Source organism: Bubalus bubalis, chromosome 17 (genome assembly GCF_019923935.1).
Source record: "Bubalus bubalis isolate 160015118507 breed Murrah chromosome 17, NDDB_SH_1, whole genome shotgun sequence".
NCBI classification, from domain to species: Eukaryota; Metazoa; Chordata; class Mammalia; order Artiodactyla; family Bovidae; genus Bubalus; species Bubalus bubalis.
Window position 1 is genome coordinate 25,394,254 of NC_059173.1, and position 19,510 is coordinate 25,413,763.

At 44.8% G+C, this 19,510-nt stretch overlaps 1 protein-coding gene across 1 annotated transcript in view; it reads right to left on the bottom strand.

The window, feature by feature from the left end:
• TMEM132D (transmembrane protein 132D) overlaps positions 1-18,094 on the bottom strand; it is an 893,797-nt gene extending 875,703 nt beyond the window's left edge. Inside the window, exon 1 of the mRNA XM_044930298.2 lies at positions 17,685-18,094. Coding sequence (XP_044786233.1) covers positions 17,685-17,763 — 79 coding nt within the window. The 5' untranslated portion in view covers positions 17,764-18,094. The remainder of the gene's footprint in view (positions 1-17,684) is intronic.
• Positions 18,095-19,510: the final 1,416 nt, after the last annotated feature.

Below are 19,510 nucleotides of genomic sequence, written 5' to 3' on the forward strand. Positions count from 1 at the left end.
CTGCTAAGTCGCTTCAGTCATGTCCGACCCCATAGATGGCAGCCCACCAGGCTCCCCCGTCCCTGGGATTCTCCAGGCAAGAACACTGGAGTGGGTTGCCATTTCCTTCTTCAATGCATGAAAGTGAAAAGTGAAAGGGAAGTTGCTCAGTTGTGTCCGACTCTTAGCAACCCCATGGACTGCAGCCTACCAGGCTCCTCCATCCATGGGATTTTCCAGGCAAGAGTACTGGAGTGGGGTGCCCCTTCTCAGAACAGTATGGAGGTATCTTTAAAAACTAAAAACAGAGCTACCGTAGGATCCTGCAATACTGCTCCTGGGCATGTATCTAGAGAAAACTATAATTTGAAAAGATATATGCACCCCAATATTCACTGCAGCACTATTTCCAATAGCCAAGACATGGAAATATCCTAATGTAATATACTTTTAATCTTGAAAGTAATGTATACCCATCACCTTTAATACATTCCTACAATAAAAATATAGGTGTGGATACTGAACTTAAGTTTTTTTCATTTCTTCTTAAGACTGTAAAATTCTCAGTATTCACAAACTTCATCAAGTTTGTTACAATCATGATTATGATACAATATAAGTATATTACACATTTCGATAAATAATTTTTTTTAAATAAAAAGTAATTCTCTTCTTGTAAATATACCTCTCAAATCAGCTATGTGGGGGGAGTATTATGCTGCACTGGTTAAACTAATTACTAATTTTGCTGGGGGGACTGAGGAGGGTTTAACACCTGGGAGAAATGCATCATAGTAAGACATTAGATGGATGAGAGGTTAAGTTTTTATTGTAAAATCAAAGAAGATCTGTGTGTGCAATGTGTGAGTGTATGTGTGTGTGTGTGTGTGTGACAGTGTGGGAGAGAGAGACAGAGGAAGGGAGAGAGAAGATGAACAGTGTAACTGCAAATTAATATACGGATGTCAAGTTTAAGAGTGAATACATACATAAGTTGAGGATTTGTAAATACATCTCCTTTAAAATATCTCCACTTACATACCCCTCGGAAGGTCTTTGCATGACCCCTCCGTGCATATATTAGAATATATGTCAAGGGCACTGCTCCAAATAAATAAACAATGTAAAAACAAAGCAGAACACAAAATCAAACAATTCCTGGAAATTAAGGTAAATATGATCCAGCAGGGACTGTCAATTCACACATCTCCAGAGCCCAGCAAAATAATATAAATGAGTGAAGCTCTGTGGATTCAACAAACAGAGGGATTCCCATCCAGAGTTCATTTCCCCACTTTTGACAGACACCCAAACCCAGGGTACCAGTTCTCTAGTAGTTCAAGTCCAGGGATAATGTAACTAGGAAAAGAGATGTGTACTAAATGCACCCAGGGCAGAGCAACAGGAAGGAATAGCAGATGCCCAGCTTGGAACCACTGTTGACATGCAGAAATATCAGGGCTGCTCACCATTGAAAAGAAACCAGAAAATCCACACTTTATGAAAATCTATCTCAAAATATTGACAGGACATTCACCGCAAAAGCCACATATAATGTATTTGCAGGCCACATGTATCACCGCACTTATCTGTCGATCAAAAGGCACACCTCTACCTAGAGATTATCACAATGAGTGAAGTAAGTCAGATAAAGGAGAAATATTGTATGAGACTGATCATATGTGGAGTCTAAAAAAAAAGACACAAATGAACTTATTTACAAAATAGAAACAGACTCACGGATTTAGAGATGGAACTTAAGGTTACCAGGATGGGGGGAAGGGACAGTTAGGGAGTTTGGGATGGACACTTACACACACTGCTATATTTAAAATGGATAACCAGCAGGGACCTACTGTGTAGCAACAGAGAACTCTGCTCAATGTAATGGAGCAGTCTGGACAGGAGGGGAGTTTGGGGGAGAAAGGATGCATGTACATGTATGGCTGAGTTCCTTTGCTCTCCACCTGAAACCATTACAGCATTGTTCATTGGCTATCAGTTCAGTTCAGTCGCTCAGTCGTGTCTGACTCTTTGTGACCCCATGAATCGCAGCACGCCAGGCCTCCCTGTCCATCACCAACTCCCGGAGTTCACCCAAACCCATGTCCATCGAGTCGGTGATGCCATCCAGCCATCTCATGCTCTGTTGTCCCCTTCTCCTCCTGCCCCCAATTCCTCCCGGCATCAGGGTCTTTTCCAATAAGTCAACTCTTCTACTCCATCACAAAAAAACAAGTTTAGGAAAAAAAAAAAAAAAAAAAAAGCCACACCTCTGACATACAAGTACAGGAGGAAATCTGAAGGCTTTTTAAAAAGACTCTCAATAGCTTATAATACCTTATAATGGAAGAGAATGTGAAAAAGGAATATGTACACACATATATACATATGTATGTATAACTGAAGCATGTTGCTATACACCTGAAACTAACACAACATTGCAAATCACCTACATTTCAATCAGCATTTTTTTAAACAAAGCATTTTTCCTTCCCTACCAGTTAAAGGCTTATGGCACCCTATCGCTTTATTTGTTTTGCATCCTTTAGATTCATGAGGCCTGCTTTTAAATTTCAATCATAAAAGAATAGTAATAATGTCCTTTCCCTATTAAACATCTCTTTACCACATCCAAAACAATTCCAGGAAAATAACTTTAGGATAGTAAAAAGGTGACATTTGGCCCAAATGTGCACTGCAAGCTTTGGTCTGTTCCGAAATGTAAATATTAGGTTATCCGTAATAACAGAATGCCCTGGAAACTGTTTTTCCCCTTTGTTTTAAGGTTACATTTATCTGAAGTACAGGCAAAAACCCAACTCCCTAATGTGTATTACCTAATTAAGGAAATCAAGCAGAACACTAGCTTTATGGGAACCAGATACGCAGAACTTAAAGGGCTAAGGCAGAACTCAGTGGTGAGCTGCTTTTACATTTCTGTACATCAAAATCACTGTTTTCCCTCCTTTTGTTGGCGCTGCTCCCTTGAAAATGTAAATAATATGATTTAAGCTGCTCTCTCTCCCTTTCAATAGAATTCTCAGTCATTTCACTGATCTCACATTTCAAAATATTGAATGCTTGTAAAACAAGCAATTGTGTGTTTTGATGCTTGCTTTTAACAGCCCATAATGCAAATATTTATTCACAATGGTAATTTCCATTGTGCATAGTTTTTACATCTCATTAAGGACTCTGAAAAATTACAATCATTGGAAATGAAAGCGTACATTACATTTAAACAAACATTCAAAGGACAAAGTAACTTATCAGAGAGGGGACAGTTCTGTACTGGGAGTTGTCATCTGTGTGAGAATGGATGCCTTCGAACTGTGGTGCTGGAGAAGACTCTTCAGAGTCCCTTGAACTCTAAGGAGATCAAACCAGTCCATCCTAAAGGAACTCAACCATGAATGTTCACTGGAAGGATTAATGCTGAAGCTCTAATACTATGGCCACCTGATGCAAAGAGCCAACTCATTAGATTGGGAAAGATTAGCTGGGAAAGATTGAAGGCAGGAGAAGGGGGTGGCAGAGGATGAGATGGTTGGACAGCATCACCGACTCAATGGACATGAGTTTGAGCAAACTCCAGGGAGATGGTGAAGGACAAGGAAGACTGGTGGGCTGCAGTCCATGGAGTTACAAAGAATCAAACATGGCTTAATGACTGAACAACAACAAAGGAGAGAACATGTGAATATTTTCATATTAGGTTGGAAAATGAAAATGATCCTAACAGTGGAATGCTGCTATCTATCAACCAGCCAGCATCCATCTCCCCAATTTGGCAAAATAATTACTTTGCATAACCTGCCCCTCATTTTCATAGCAGGTGGTCTCGGTGGGTTCCTCCTCCAGGCCCTAAAGGGGGAGCTTATTGGCTAAACATAAGCCAATCAGGCTGCTCTATCCCATCCTTCTGTGCTCAGTGACTGATGCAGGAAGGCTCATGGAGTACTATGTGGGCCTTTAACAGTCAGGACCAGAACTTTGATGGAAGTGTTAAGAGAACACTCTAATTACTAAATTTAGGGTTAAAAAAGGTGTAATTCTGAGCTGGTGGAGCATCTTGCTTAAATGAAGGGCAGTGTGTCTTAGACTAGAATGAATATAGTTAAAGAAGAGCAAAGAAATTTCAGGCATCATGTGAGCACCTGGATCAAGCCTTGCCTGATGCCCGGAATTTCAGCTGTGCGAATCAGTTCATTTCTCTTTTCCTTAGGCAGAGACTGTTACTGTTGAACAGCTATATACATTCTTCTCGACATGTCCCAGTCCTCCCTGCGGTTAGATGGAGGCTCTGTTTCTAATGCTGATCAATGGGATGTGAGTGCAATGAAGCCATTTCCAAATCTGGACCTTAAATGCATCCCACAAAATCCCCTAGCTCTCTCATCCCCTGCTGCCATGTGTCCAAAATGGCATAACCACAAAGTCAAAGAGGATTGACTGGACTCTAAGTGAACAAGAAATAAATTTTTGTCAAATTATGCCACAGAGACATGGACATTTATTCATATATCAATATGAGTATGTATAATAGATGTGTGTATGTATAATGTATGTATCGAATATATTGACATATATGCAATATATATATTTCATTATAGCCTACCCATCATTCTAGCCCATCCTCACTAACGTATTCCTCAGGCAATTTTAGATTTTTGTTTTGTACCTGCAACCAAAATATGTCTAGTTATTCATCACAGTATTTCCTTAAATAAATCACACTCAAGCAGAATTCTCCCATCCAACCCATGGCTTCTTGGGGATTCTCTTACACTTTGCTTCCTAGTTCAAAAAAAGGATCCTCACAGCTGAAGACCCACTTTGATTTCTCCCTTCACAGCATCTGTTAAAGGCTGACTGAAGACAGTAATCTAGAGGCCTTTGGGAGGATAAAACAGTATCTTCTCTTGAGAGCCTCCAGTTCAAAGAAACCCAAGGAATACTTTCAAATCCTAGAAGCCTGTTTAGAAAAATCAAAATGGAATCAGCCCATTCACTGAGCACCTGTCCACCAACATCATGACCGTGAACATGAGAAACACACATTAAGGTCTGTGTTTCCTTCCCACAGTCCTCTTGGGAAGAGAAAAGGCACACAATTGAGATACTTTAACACGACTTTTTGCAATGTCATGAAAATCAATTTTAACAAGATGAGAATTTCTGTAGATAGTGAAGACTGGTACATTTCACACCCATTGCAGATCCCTTCTGCTGTGCCTTTCTGAACCAAAGAGACTGGAGTCCTGATCGCAAGGTTGGCAGGAATCTCTGGGTTTCTGAGAACCAGAAAAGCACATAGAAAAGATCTCTAGGAACTTCCCCTGTGGTCTAGTGGTTAAGGCTCTGCGTTGCCCCTTCAGGAGGCCAGGGTTTGATCCCCAGTCAGGGAACTAAGATCCCACATGCCATATGGCACAGCCAAAAAAAAAAAAAACTCTAAAGGTCTTTAAGGGGAAACCAAAGCTGCTTTCCTTCCTTTCTCCACCTTATCAATGACTTTTCCTTATCTGCATTCAGCTGCTTACTACAGACAGGTAGGGGTTCACATCTCAGTCTCCCCCACTTCAAGGGCAGAGTTGATTTCATATTCATTGCTATATATTCGGAGCCTGTCTCACTGTGTTTATAATTTGACCTCAAAAAATAATTGTTGGATAAATAACTCAAAGCCCTTGGTGCTCAGTACGAGTGACAGTCCCAGTTGGAGACAAAATATGAGAACTAGGTCAATCTTGGGGCTGAACTTGAATATTTTTTGCTGTATTTAGGCAGCGGGGGACCTTTCAAATTCTATCAACATCACAGAATCAAGGAATTCTGGGTTTAAATGTCCACCTGCTGTTTCGCTTCTGTTCTATAATGGTGATTCACAAACAGCTCGCCCTAGAGGGGCTTCATCTTCCCAGGTAACTAAATCAAATCCTTCTTACTCCATTTCTAAATGCATTTTCATTTTCCCTCGTCACCTTGAAGCCACAGTATGCCTCCATGATACCTGTTGACTGAGGTCCTCTGAGCAAAGCATCCCAGGAAGAACCCTCTGTACGCAACTCTGCGTCTTCCCCACTGGCCACAGACTGTGACTTCATCCACTGCAACCCCGCAGCCCTTAGACGCAAAGCATCTCAGGGGGCTCGACCACACTTCAAGGAAAACATCTTCAGGCCCATAGAAGCCACGTTCTTGATGTGACTCCCTCCATGTCGTCTCTTTTTTAAAACAACAACAAAAATCTTTTTATGTTACATTGGGGTATAGCTGATTCATAATGTTGGGATAATTTCAGGTGGACATCAAAAGGACTCAGCCATACATATCCATGTATCCATTCTTCCCCAAACTCCCCTCCCATCCAGGCTGCCACACAGCATTGGGCAGAGTTCCCTCTGCTATACAGTAGGCCCCTGTTGGCTATCCATTTTAAATAGAGCAGTGTGTACGTGTCCATCCCAAACTCCCTAACTATGCCTTCTCTCATCTTTCCCCCTGGCATCCATAAGTTCTGTCTATGTTTTGAACACTTTTCAGGGCCACCAAGGCAGTCTACAAAGATTGTGGGAGTACAGCAGACACCCACAGTGCCATCACTAAGGGCAACAAGGTTCAACATGATGGTCGCTTTCAGGTATCATTAACACCTGTACAAAAAGGTGAGCCCTTCTGGAAAAGAATTTGGCAGCAAATCTCTATCTATATTCTTTGGCTCCGTCATTAACTAACTGTGATTCTAAGAAAGTAACTCAAAGGAAAAATTATGCACAAAGATAATGATTTCCTCACAATAGCAAAAAAAAAAAAAACAAAAAAAAACATAAATTATATAATTGTGTAGCAAGAGTTGAAAATTTTAAGCTATAGCAAAGACATTAAAAATATATTCGTGATACATCTTTAAAACATGAGAAATATGCTTACATAAACATATGAACTCAAAAAAGTAAAAAACCAATTATGTGTCCCAGAGACCGTGTGAACACAACTGTTTCAAAAATTCATAGAGAAACAACCAAAACGAAAGACATCAAACTGTTGCAGCAGTTATCTTCAGGGAGTGAGATTATTTATTTTTACCTCTCCCTTGTGTCAGGATTACTTTGAAGTAGCTTACAAAAAATAAATGCACTGGGATAGAAAAAGTAGGCAAGGAGGCAGACAAGAGAGACAGAATAAGGAAAATAAAATAAAGCCAAGGCTGCAGCTGAGTCACAAGATGTGTCTCTTAAGTTCCTAGACTTATAAATAGCAAAGTTGGCTCCGAGACTCCTAGGAGTTCAAGCAAAGACAGACAATTGGAAATTCACTTAGAAAATTCATGGTGTTCTTAGGATGAGGTGTAAACTATCTCTCAGGATAAACATAGCTTTTTTTCCTTTTTTTTTCCTGGTACTAAGGCCTAAGAAGGATTTCTTAGAAAAGCAACTTGGAAAGGAGACAGATTTGTTTAATATATTTTATTTATTTGACTGAATCAGGTCTTAATTGTAGCACCTGGGACTGTCGCAGGGCAAGGACTCTCTAGTTGGCGCTCACGGCCTTAGTCACTCCAGGGCATGTGGGATCTTAGGTCCCCAGCCAGGGATCGAACCCAGGCCCCCTGCATTAGGAGCATGGCGTCTTAGCCACTGGATCGCCAGGGAAGTCCCTGTGTCCAGAATCTGAGAACCTCAGCAAGTTGTGTTATAATTTAAGCATCCCCCACAACCTACTAACATTGTTTTCCTGACCAATCACAGAAGCAAAAACAACAAAAGTGAAATCTAACTGCCACCTTCTTTACTTAGTGAGTCTGCTCAGCAACTCTCCCTAAAATGTTTTTCACATGGAAAATAACTAATGTCGCTAATGGCTAAAAATTCTTTGCGAATTCCTGTCTTTTCAACTGTATATCTCAGTCTCACTTCTAGGCTTTGGTTAAGAAAAAGAGAGGGAGAAAAGTTTTATTCCCTTTCAATTCTTTCAAATGTATTTTTCACCTTGGTTACTGGTGTCCTGTCATGACAATATGTGCTTAATCTCTTTTTGAATGTATTTCACAAATTTGTATAAGTTCAAGGGCTTTCCTTCCCTATAGATTCTTAATTTCTGAGAGTTAACAGGACAGACATATTGGATGATACATTTGTATAAAAGGGACCCTTGAAACCCTCCTACACTGTTGGTATGAATGAAAGTTGGTGCAGCCACTATGGAAAAAAGTGTGCAGGCTCCTCAGAAAACTAAAAATAGAATTACCATATGATCCATCAGTCCCACTCCTGGGCATATATCCAGATAAATTATAATTCAAATAGATACATGCACCCTGTGTTCATAACAGCACTATTCATAAAAGCCAAGACATGGAAACAACGTAAATGTCCATCAGCAGATGAATGGAGAAAGACGTGGTATGTAAGGGAAGTCACTCAGTCGTGTCCGACTCTTTGTGATCCCACAGACTGCAGCCTACCAGGCTTCTCCGTCCATGGGATTTTCCAGGCAAGAGTACTGGAGTGGGTTGCCATTTCCTTCTCCAAGTGGAATACTGCTGCTGCTACTGCTAAGTCGGTTCAGTCGTGTCCGACTCTGTGCGACCCCATAGAAGGCAGCCCACCAAGCTCCCCCACCCCTGGGATTCTCCAGGCAAGAGTACTGGAGTGGGGTGCCATCGCCTTCTCAGCCATAAAAAAGACTGAGATAATGCCACTGGCGGCAACATGGATGCACCTGAGACAAATGAAGTAAGTCAGACAGAGAGACAAATATCATATGATATTACTTATATGTGGAACCTAAGATATGACACAAATGATCCTATCTATGAAACAGAAACAGACTTATGGACAAAGAGAAGAGACTTGTGGTTGCCAAGGGGAGGAGGGGGAGTTAAAGACTGCGAGTTTGAGAATAGCAAATGCAAAATATTCTATGTGGGGTGGATAAACAATAAGGTTCTATTGTATAGCCCAGTGAACTATATTGAATATCCTGTGATAAACCATAATGGAAAAGAATATAAAAAAGCGTGTCTATACGGATTATACGGATATAACTGAATCACTTTGCTGTACAGCAGAGATTGGCACAACACTGTAAATTGACTATACTTCAATAAAAAATAATAAAGATTTTAAGAACATATCAGTACCCTGACATTTAAATTTTTTAAATAAATAAGATTCTCAAAGTTGCCAAATCTTGAAAAACAGTAAAATTAAAAAGACCAAAAACTTTTTTTTTTTTTAATAAATAAAAGGGACCCTTAAAACTGACATTGAAATGAATGCAACCCTGGCTTTAAGCTATTGGGTGCTCCTCTTAATGCTTCCTGCAGATTTTTAAATGAATGATAAAAGTGATATCAAAATATCTTGAGCCTCTGGTCTCATGTCATGACAAATCCATGCTGGTTTCCCGTGATCACCACTCACGTCTGCCAGAACCCGCACAATATTCTCTCCCCATAACTCATTCAAGCTTGTGGTCTGGCATCATAAGTTAAACTCGCCAATCCATATGTTCACAGAACCTAACATTCTCCTTTTGGAAACAGGAAAAATATTTGTCTGCCTTCATGCTGCATGCCTCTTTCTCTTTTTTTACAATAGTACGAAAGAGTCACCTGGGTCCCCTAGAGGTTTAGTCTTGTTAGAACAGAGGTCATGTCAGTCTCCCCCTCCACCAGGACCCATGCGTGTTAGCTGAGGTGATGAATGAATGATGGGATCCTGGGATTCAGGGAGCACAACCGAAGATGCATCCTGGCCTCAGAGACAACCACACCATGACTCATCATCTCCTCCACCCTTGTGACAGCCTTGGGATTAAAATCTATGTTTTAGGGGCTTCCCGGTAGCTCAGCAGAGAGGAATCCAAGTTTGCCAGTGCAGGAGACACGAGTTCAACCACTGATCTGGGAAGATCCCACAAGCCACGGAGCAACTAAGCCCATGAGCTGCAGTTATTGAGCCTGTGCTCTAGAGGCCCATGGCACAACCACTGAAGCCCTTGTGCCCAGAGCTCCACTACAAGAGAAGCCACCATACTGAGAGGCCCATGCACTGCAACTAGAGATTGGCCGGAGCAGCAACAGAGACCTAGCACAGCCAAATAAATAAATAAAATTATATTTAAAATCTATGTTTTAATCCTTTTTTGCTATCTTTCCCAATTGCTGTTGGAAAAATGAAGACTGAGAAAATTAAAAAAAAAAACAAAAAACAGGATATTCATTTATATTCATTTCCAGCAACAAATAATGAGCGCCAACCACATCCAAGGCTCGGAGCTGAAATTCCAGGGAAACCACTCTGTACACAAAGTTTATCAAGTCCAGCACCAGACGTAATTTTTGCCTGGCAAAGGGATTCATTTTAAGTAATATACATAAACATTAGCAGGATGTAAAACAGCTAACAGCGAGGAGCTTCGGCATCAGAATTCAGACTGTGCTGCTTTAGTTGTAAGATCTTGGACACTACTTCTCCGAGTCTCCATTTCTGCATCTACAAAATGGGGTGAATAAAATCCATCCTACTGGGTTTATCTGCGAATTCACAAAAACCATTTTCATCAATCACTCAGCTCAGTGTCTGGCATGCAATAATTACTTTAAAATTCGCTGTTATTATTATCAACCAAAGTATGTCCTGGGGCACTTTGAATTACTGGAGAAAAAAACAAAACCAGCATCAAACTATTTTACTGTCGCACAAGTTTCTTCTAACAATAATTTACAGTCCTGCTGCTGCTGCTGCTGCTACTACGTCGCTTCAGTTGTGTCTGACTCTGTGCGACCCCATAGACGGCAGCCCACTAGGCTCCCCCGTCCCTGGGATTCTCCAGGCAAGAACACTGGAGTGGGTTGCCATTTCCTTCTCCAGTGCATGGAAGTGAAAAGTGAAAGTGAAGTCGCTCAGTTGTATCCAACTCTTTGCAACCCCATGGACTGCAGCCTACCAGGCTCCTCCATCCATGGGATTTTCCAGGCAAGAGTACTGGAGTGGGGTGCCATTGCCTTCTCCGATTTATAGTCCTAAGGATACTTAAAAACTTATTGTGCCTCTCCAGGGTTCAAAGCACTATACTAAGTACTGGAGAGAAAGCAGATAGAAAAATACACAGATGTTGCTTCTAGAGGTAATGAAAACTTTAGAGGAGACAGAAAATAGTTTTAAAATGTTACCCCTGTAAAAAGTGCCCTCCGAAAGATATCTATATGCAAATCCCTTGAATCTGTGAGTGTTCCCTTATTTTTAGGGGGAAGGGAGGGGGTCTTCGCAGATGTGATTACAGTAGAATGGGAGACAGTCCGGATTATTCCCAGGGATCCCTAAATCCAATCACTTGTATCTTTATGTAAGGGGGAAGCATAGGAGGTTTGACACAGAAGAGAAGGTTTGAGGATGGAACAGAGAGAGATGGGAAGATGGCAACCTTGAAAATTGCAGTGATTCTGCCATAAAGTAAGGACTACAGGCAGTCACCGGGACCCAAAAGATTCTCCCCTAAAGCCTCTAGCCGACACCTTGATTTTGGCCCAGGGACATTGATTTTGGACTACTGGCTCTAGAACTATGCTAGAATGAAGTTCTATTGTTTTAAGTCACCTTGTTCGGGGTAAGATGTTAAGGAAGCTACAAGAAATTTACAGACCCTTGATTAAAGTCCGTCTGTACCTGACATCTGGGCTTTCCCTGGTGACTCATGAGTGCATGCTAAGTCACTTCAGTCATATCTGACTCTTCCACACCCCATGGACTATAGCCCGCTAGGCTCCTCTGTCCATGGGATTCTCCAGGCAAGAATACTGGAGAGTGCTGCCATGCCTTCCTCCAGGGGATCTTCCCAACCCAGGGATAGAACCCGCGCCTCTTATGTCTCCTGCATTGGCGGGTGGATTCTTTACCACTAGCATCACCTGGGTGGTTCAGACGTCAAGAATTCACTTGCCAATGCAGAAGACTAGGGTTGAATGCCATAGATACCTCCACACCCCATCTGGCTGCTGCCTGTCACCAGGTCAGGGTGACTGGATCCTGTCCCTTCATGCAGTACCACAAGCCCCACTGCTCTCTTTGCCCAGCCACACTGCCCTCTGGAGTCCACGTACGTGTCTGTACCCTCCCTCTCATATACCAGCTCTGTTAACACTAAGCCACTCCCCAGATGCGCTAAGTTCAAGGCCAGCGTACCTGTACTCAGAGATGATTGCTCTGTGCCTCTAGCACATCACAGTTGAAAGCTGGCATTCCTTTATATAACATTTTTATGTAATGTATAATTACTTTTTTTTTGACTGTGCCAGGTGGCATGGGAGACCTTAGGTCCCAGACCAGGGATCAAACGCATGCCTCCAGGATTGGGAGTGCAGAGTGTTAACCACTAGAACACCAGAGAAGCCTTACAATTTTATACAGTTAAGCACTTTTTTCTGTCTCCTCTATGAACTGCCAGTTCTGGAAGGACAGTAACCTTATCTGTGTGGGTTCTTCTCACTGCTGTAATCCTACGGCCAGCATAAAGCATGTAATAATACAACTGGTGCTCCAAAAGCAGCTACTGTGATAAAATAAGGAAGCAGAGGGAACCAAGAAAAGCAGAAGAGGAAAGGAAGAGGGACCTGAACACAGAACGGGAGGGGTTTGAGCTCACATCTTAAAATCGTGGATGATTTGTGCGCTTTACAAGCTAGAGAAACGGCCAGCAATGACTTTACACCTTCCTAACCCTGTGTCCTCAGAACACTGGCAAATAGTTCCTGCAGGGTTCTGTGCTCTTTGAAACTTTTTTGAATTACCAAATTTTTTAGACTTAAGGATGGATAGGTGGCTACATAGATGAAAGAACGGAAGGATGGATGGACACATGGATGAAAGGATGGATAAATGGAGGGATATATGGATGAATACATAGATGGATGATGACTGGTTGAATACACTGGTGAATGGATAAATGGCTAGATGAATTTTAAAAATGTAAAAGTCAAGGGTAAAGTGCAGAAGTGTAAAAATGTAAAAGTCAAAAGTCCATATAGTCAAAGGTATGGTTTTTCCAGTAATCATGTATGGGTGTAAGAGTTGGACCATAAAGAAGGTTGAGTGCCAAAGAATTGATACTTTTGAACGGTGCTGTTGGAGAAGGTTCTTGAGGGTCCCTTGGACAGCAAGGATATCAAACCAGTCAATCCTAAAGGAAATCAACCCTGAATATTCATTGGAAGGATTGATGTTGAAGCTGAAGCTCCAATACTTTGGCCACCTGATGCAAACAGCCAACTCATTGGAAAAGACCCTGATGCTGGGAAAGACTGAAGGCAGGATGAGAAGGGGGCGACAGAGGATGAGATGATTGGATGGCATCGCTGACTCGATGGACATGAGTTTGAGCAAACTCTGGGAGATACTGAAGGGCTGGGAAGCCTAGGCATGCCACAGTCCATGGGGTCTCAAAGAGTCAGACAGGACTTAGCGACTGAACAACAAGTAAGCTTCTGCAATAGGGTATTTTTGGAGTTTTTGTTTTTCATTTTCCCTTGGCTTTCAGAATTGAACTAAATTAAGCAGATCTCAATAGTTAGAATTCTAACTTTCTATGTATTTAAGTATTTTTTATAAAATCATATTTAGCATTTAACTTTTTAATTCAGGAAAAATGAAATTTCATGGTCTCCCCATTTCTTAGCCTTTTAATTTTGTCACTGTTTAAATGTAAGCAGTGAAGTCTAGTCTGTCTCTGTCTCTCTCTCAAACATACATACACACCCCAAAATGCTCCCTCCTGGAATATGCCTTCCTCCCCAAGAGCCCAGACAAAGTGTCACTGTAAACCGAAGCTCCTTCCAGTCCAGAAGGATGGGATGTGGGAGGATATTCTTAAATAAGAGGTGATGCTTGGCCACCCAGACACTTCAGTTCTGACCTAAGAAGAAAGCTCAGTCCTGGATGTTCACTGGAAGGACTGATGTTGAAACTGAAACTCCAATACTTTGGCCACCTGATGCGAAGAGCTTACTCATTTGAAAAGACCCTGATGCTGGGAAAGATTGAGGGCAGGAGGAGAAGGGGACAACGGAGGATGAGATGGCTGGATGGCATCACTGACTCAATGGACATGAGTTTGGGTAAACTCTGGCAGTTGGTGATGGACGGAGGCCTGGCGTGCTGCGGTTCATGGGGTCGCAAAGAGTAGGACATGACTGAGCGACTGAACTGAACTGAACTGATCTGATCAAGGTGGAAACATTCTGCAGAAGGTGACCTCACAATGCCACTGCCCAGCAGGCTGGCTGTACTGCTCTGGATGCAGGTGGAGCACATGACTGGCACAGGCTGAAGACGGTGCCCCATCACCCCAGCAGTTCCTCTCCCGGGATCCCAGGCCTCTGAGTGTCTGCTTCTTATTGGCATTTGCAAGAAAACACAACTCCGGGGGATGCAGGTCAGGGTCATGACAAGCAACCTACATGTGGCAACCTTCCTGATTTTGTATTGAAAGCCTTCCCAGCTCTTTGCCCATCACTAGTCTTGTAAGTCTGGTAGCTCAGATTTTGTAAAGAATCTGCCTGTAACGCAGGGGACCAGGGTTCGATCCTTGGGTCGGGAAGATCCTTTAGAGAAGGAAATGGTAACCCACTCCAGTGTTCTTGCCTGGAGAATTCCATAGACAGAGGAGCCTGGCGGGCTACAGTCTATGGGGTCACCAAGAGTCAGACACGACTGAGCAACTAACACACGCACAGTTTTGTAAGAGAAGGAACCTCTGGAACCTTCCTGGGACAGGCCTTTCCCCATATCCTCTGCTTTAGCTCCTCTCTGAAGTACCTAAATAATAGTATTTGATGCACATTTCCGGAGTTGTTTTGCAGACAAGAAACCCAACCACCAAATGGAAGATGTTAACTACTTAAGGACCGAGAGCACATAGCCCCACAACCCTTGGAGTCTAAGGATAGATAAAGTTAACCCCTGTAACCCCGCCCTGTTCCCTCATCATCAGCCAGAGAACTGTGCACCATTTGATCAGGGACCCTGTGACCCCCACCACCACCTCCCTTACTTGGCTTTTAAAAACGCTTTGCCAAAACTCTTCAGGAAGCTCGAGGCTTTTTAGGGCATAAGCCACCTGTCTCCTTGCATGGTCCTGCAATAAACCTTTCTCTGTTCCAAATTCTAACGTTTCAGTTTGTCTGGCCTCACTATGTGGCCGACAGGTGAACTTGCCCTAACAGTCTCATTAATTTGTCTTTGGGCCCCTTTCCTTTCCATGCCCTGCCCCCTTCCACGAAGCCAATAGCAGCATAGTAAACCACATTCGCAAGCTGGCACAGCTGTAATCTGCATGAAGTTTTTAAGTAAGTTAATATCCTAAACTTAAGACACAAGCCCTCTGATGACTTGACATAAAGATCATTCTCCAGTGAAGGCTGGGACCGCCTGACGACAGTGCTGATCAAACTTTTTGTGTCATAGTAGAGTTCCCAGTTCCCAAGGGATAGAAGTGCAAGCAATGACATTTTATTTTTACTTGATTTTCAAAAGATCTATGAGGTTGCTCTATGTCCAATCACTTCCTGTGTATAAAATTTAAACAAATGTGAAGTTCAAAGACCTTAGCCTGTTGTTAAAATGTGCACATCTGTTCCTTTAAAGCTTCATCTTTAGAAAGAACTAGAGCAATGCAGTAAAAACAATAATACACTGAAGCAATATTTAGTATTTGGTAACAATCTCCATCTTTCCTTTGGACCCAGATAAACTGGGCACTTTGGATGGGTGTGTGTCTATGCATATGTTTTCTTCCAATCAAAATCCTCTGAAATATAGTCCATCTTGGATTTCAAGCTGGTTCAGAACTTTCAGGCAGTCAGAGGATCTGAGAGCGCAAAGTGACTTGAACATAATGGAAAAAGAACTGCACGGTCCCTGCATTTAAAACACCATTATTATCTGCACCAGGAAATTTTATAGGACAGAATGGTTTTAGGGGTGTTCAACTCAAAATATGCCATAGGCTGGGCTTATAGCATCTTTCCACAAGCCAAGACCTTCACATCAGAGTTTCTCATTTTAAGGACATTTTCAGAGTTTCCACTTGAAAAAGTTCAAGAGACTATCAGGGGAAATACATTTCTTTTCAACCCTGCTCAGTCTAATAAGGAGATCAGTAAGAGAACTATGTACCTAACCAAGGAAACACAATAGTTAGGTCATATTTACAAAGCAATTCTGTACCTATATTAGTAAAACCTTGATACTGCAGCATAAAACACAGGAGTCCATTCCTACTATCAAATCAAGCGACAACCAATAAAAAACATGCCTCGTAGCGAAAGGCAAGCCTGCTGGGCTGCTGTTGCTGTGGATTCAGGTTTTTTTAACCTCACGTTTGCCTGGGTTGGCTTCACCAAATTCATCAACCTTTTCTTGCTTCTTCTTGTGCACATCAAAAACCCCCGAGGCTCTGGCCCTCAGAATTGCTCTAACTCATAATTAGGAGACATAAGCCCTTTAGACCACACTTGAAAAGACAGCCAAGCAGAGTGGGCACGGGTCACCCTGTTCCTAAATCACACCAGCACAAAGGCCGGCTATTGTCAGATCTAAAGCAATGTAACCTCAGCGATGCCGGAAGGGCTCTGAGAACAGAAAATTCCTGTAATTAAAAAGCTCTGTGCATGATAATTGGCTTTGAAGTTTCTAAGAGCGATCTCATCTCGGAAATCTTCTCCGGAGAACAAAAATCTGTTTACAGGGTTTTGGGGACACACATGGGAGACTGCTAAAAAGCTCCACGTTTCTTCTAATCTCTCTCTCTCTCTCTCTCTGTAGGAAAGAGGCTCTTGGGAGAAGGAACCACACACAGATAGAGTCCTGATCAGTAAGCAGGAAGAACTGCTGATCCTTTCTACAACCTCACGTGTGAATCAAACAAATCAATCAAATCAATTTCCCTTCAAGGAATTCGTGTCCTGAGCATTCCAACTTGCTGCACCAATGACAGAGAGGGATACAGACAGAAGGGAAGCAGATGGGGAATCCCGGCTTTTCTGGCAGCTGCAATCAGAGGCTCTGCTGGGGGAACGCAGGTGATAAGCACGGTTTAAACTCTGCTCCCAACCCTCATGGATGCTGCCCTCGGACAAACAGCCACAGAAGGCAAAGGAAGAGAAGCCTGCCCCCAAAACCTCTCTTAGAGAAACTCAGGGCCACCTCTCCAGAGCTGGCCCCATCTCATAGGCGTCGCAGCCGACGAATGCACTCAACTGCATTCCCATACAGAGGCGCGCTCTGGAATTATATCCTCACGGGTGCCTGCCAGCAGAAAAAGTCAAGTCCAAATTCCAGAACCTTTTCAGGAGGTCATTTCAATCCCTTCCTCGGACATCTTCCTCAGCCCTCCCAGGGCCCACGTCTCCTTTCAAGGTTCTCTACGCGACCCCCTCCCCGAGGCTGCCAGGTGGACCGGGCTATTTTGCCGCCCTTGGCACTCTCACTCAGGGCCTCCCGCCCAAGTCTTCCCGGGAGGCACCTGCTGCAAAGGGGCCGCTGAGGACCTTGGCTGCCGCACGCGCGCGCGTGCACACGCATCAACGCACACCCACACCCACTCTCCTGGCCACCCCCATCCACGCACACCCTCCCACACACTCAGTCCCAGCAAAGTTCGTCCCGGGGCCCCAGGTGGCGGCGGCGGCGTCTCCTCACCTTTGGAGAAGAGGGCGGCCAGGCTGATGAGCACGGGGGACCAATGGTGCCACAGCGTCCCCATCTCAGACGCGCACATCCCGGAGACCCGGAGCGCAGATCCTCGGCTCCCCGGTGCCGTCTGGGCGATGAAGACACGGTCGCCAAGCTCCCCTAGGGTCGGAGCGGGGCGGGAAGGCGAGGAAGCGCTGGGCTAGGGGCGCGAGCGGCCGCGGCGCCCTGCGCCTTCCTCCCGCCAGTCCATGGCCGGCCGGGAGGCGACACCGCACGCCGCTCCGGAGTTGCTCTCCCGAGTCCAACGCGCGCGCAGACAAACCCCACCTCCCTTTCACCCCCACCAGGATATTTTTATTTTCATCCACACGAATTTGTTCCTTTCCGTTTACCCAGCGAGGACTGGCTCCCAGGTGGCCCCCAAAGGGCGCCTCCGGGAGCGCAGGGACGCGGGTAGGCTAACGGGCGGCGGGGCGGCCAGGGTGCGGCGCCCGGGGCGCGGGCGGAGGCGGCGCGAGGACCCCCGGCCGGGTGGCCCGGCGCCCGGAACGGCGCGGGGCGCCCGGGCGCGCGGTCCCCATCCCGCCCGGCCGCGCCCCGGGGCGCGCACCGGCGCCAAAGTTTGGCTGGGAGCAGTCACTCCCCGCGCCGCCCGCCCCGGCCCGGCTCCCGCCCGGGCTCAAGCTCGCGGGGACCTAAGCGCGCGGCGCGCACCGCCGACTCCGAGGACGCAGGGCTGCCCCCGCCGCCTGGGGGAGGCGCGCTAGCCGCACGCGGAGGAGGACCCGCGGGCCCTGGGACCTCGCCGCCCGCGCACCGGCCGCGCTCCGCCGAGACTGCATCCGGCACGGACGCGAGCGCCACGGTGCCGAGTGCGGACTCGGGGTCTGCCTTAAACATTTGTCTTTTTTAAAAAAGCCCCACCCTTTCGGAGTGACAGCCGCAAGCCCCAATCCGCACAGTCAATCCCACCTCTCCGGGTCTGCCCCTCACCCACCCTCCCGGCCACCCCCTCCCTGCGCGCTGGAGCGGGAGTGGAGAGGCTGGGAGGCGGGCTAGTCCTCGGCCGGCTCGGCCAGCGCGGAGGAGGCGGCAGGGAGCTGCCCACTCTCCCAACAGGTGTCAAGAAGGCCGTTTACCTTCTCCTGCTAGTCAGACCTCACGCTAAGAGCAGGTCCTCTGTCCTGGGGGTTTCTCATGCTCTCCGCCTGCCAGTAAACGAGAAGATGGCTGTAAAGGGCCCCTCACCCCCGCGCTGGATCTTCCCCACAATATCTAGGGAGGAAGACTTGGACTTGCCAGCCGTCCTGAGGGTCATGCTGGCCTCACCCCGCCTCTACCTTGGAATGACCACCAAGTCACTGATCCTAAAATAATTCCGTCCTGACTCCCCTCTGGCCCATTTGGAACTGGGAATGGATCCATTAGGGGCCAACTTGGCCTTGAGAAGATAAAAGACGAGTTCTTCATTTATCCTTCCTGAATGCCTAATTAAGACACACTGGAAACCAAGGCTACAGAGCATCAGCCTCTGATTTTAGCCCAAGGACTTCTCCATGGGAGCCTTTGAATTACCCGAATCAGAAATGAGAGGGAAGGAAAGCGGTCTGAATATTTAAAGAATATTGTAAACCGACAACAACCAAATCAAATGAGGTGACTTTACCTCAGTAGGTAAAAATGGGTCATTATCATTCAGCCAAGGGAGCCACAGAAGTTTTATTATATATGCCCGTCAATGCAAAAATATATCAACACTTCGGGTGCTTAGCTTGCAAATTTTCAAGAGTGTCTGTCTGGATTTCATTCTCTATGAGGTGTGGCTTCTATTT